General features: G+C 46.5%; 1 protein-coding gene across 1 annotated transcript; it reads left to right on the plus strand.

Moving 5' to 3' along the window:
• Positions 1–70: 70 nt before the first annotated feature.
• Positions 71–1,219, plus strand: LOC132174300 (uncharacterized). The gene is made up of 2 exons (XM_059585976.1): positions 71–679; positions 791–1,219. The coding sequence occupies exons 1-2, from the start codon at positions 71–73 to the stop codon at positions 1,217–1,219; spliced, it is 1,038 nt and encodes a 345-aa protein (XP_059441959.1).
• The last annotated feature ends 300 nt before the right edge of the window (positions 1,220–1,519 follow it).

The following is a 1,519-nucleotide window of genomic DNA, read 5'->3' on the forward strand; positions in this document are numbered from 1 at the left end:
AAACTTTCATTAGAAATAGAAGGCTAGTAAGATTCCTAGCTGGAGAGACGCGGTCCACCAACAGCCCCTTATGTTGGATGCCAACCGAGACGTAGGAGGACGAGAGCCGAGACATGGTCGGGATGATGGTCCCAGAGACGATCCGAGGCCCCCTCGGGATCAAGGAGTGGTAGGAGAAATCCATACTATTGCCGGAGGAATAGCCGGTGGAGGACAGTCTAATTCGGCCAGGAAAGCCCATGCTAGGAAGACACAGACCGAGGAAGTCTTTACAGTGCAAAGACCGTCCAAAGTTGCAAAAAAGGATTCAGTGATCCTTTCTTTCTCTGAAGAAGACGCTAAGGGGGTAATGCCGCCCCATGATGATCCGCTAGTCGTAACAGTGACAGTGGCCAACCATATGATCCACAGAATTTTGGTGGACAATGGAAGCTCGGCCGATATACTGTACTGGCCAATTTTTAAACAAATGGGTATCGATCGTGATAGGATCACACCATTTAGCTCTCCCTTGGTTGGATTTGCAGGAGAGCAGGTCCAGCCGATTGCTCTTATTTCACTCCCTGTAACGGCAGGGACAGCACCTAAGCAGAAAACTGTGATGGTAGATTTTCTGGTTATTGACCGACCAGGTGCCTGCAATGCCATTATTGGTAGACCTGCTTTGAATAAGTTAAAGGTTGTAACTTCAACATATCATTTGATGATGAAGTTCCCAACGGAAGAAGGAGTTGGAGAAGTGAAGGGGGATTAGACCCAGGCGAGAAGATGTTACAATACGTCTCTCAAGAGGGTCTCGGATCCGACTCCTATTGTAATTGGTACAGTAGGTGGGAATAATAGGAATGACCCTAAGGGAGAGCCAGCTGAACCTCTGGAGGATGTGGTAGTAAGTGGAGACAAGACTTTGAAGATTGGGACGCAGCTCAGTCCCAGAATCCAAGACGACCTCATCATCTTCTTTAGAAGGAATTTAGAAGTTTTTGTGTGGACTCTTGAAGATATGTCGGACATTGATCCAGACGACATTCTCCACCAGCTAAATGTGGATCCAAGTGTGAAACCAGTGAAGCAAAAAAGAAGAAAGTTCGCCCCTGAACGAAATGTGGTCATAGCAGAAGAAGTGGAGAAACTTCTCAAGGCTTGTTTCATCGAAGAAGTATATTATCCCGATTGGTTAGCCATTGTAGAATTGGTCAAAAAGTCCAATGGGAAGTGAAGGATGTGCGTGGATTTCACTGACCTCAATAAAGCCTGCCCAAAAGACAATTTTCCATTACCTCGCATTGATAACATTGGTGGACTCAACAGCCGGATATGGCTTACTCAGCTTCATGGACGACTTCTCTGGTTACAACCAGATGTACATGCATCCAGAAGACCGTGAGAAAACTGCGTTCATAACTGACCGAGACCTGTACTGTTATAAAGTCATTCCCTTCAGTTTGAAGAACGCAGGGGCAACATACCAGAGGCTGGTAAACAAGATGTTCCGAGACCAGATCGGACGCAATATGGA

Source organism: Corylus avellana, chromosome ca3, assembly GCF_901000735.1.
Source record: "Corylus avellana chromosome ca3, CavTom2PMs-1.0".
In the NCBI taxonomy this organism is placed as follows: Eukaryota; Viridiplantae; Streptophyta; class Magnoliopsida; order Fagales; family Betulaceae; genus Corylus; species Corylus avellana.

Excerpts from the sequence above, each read along its gene's own strand:
- LOC132174300 (XM_059585976.1), top strand. The coding sequence starts at position 71 with ATGTTGGATGCCAACCGAGACGTAGGAGGACGAGAGCCGAGACATGGT. Across the intron at positions 680-790 it reads CTGCTTTGAATAAGTTAAAG|AGGGTCTCGGATCCGACTCC; the intron begins GTTGTAACTTCA and ends ACGTCTCTCAAG.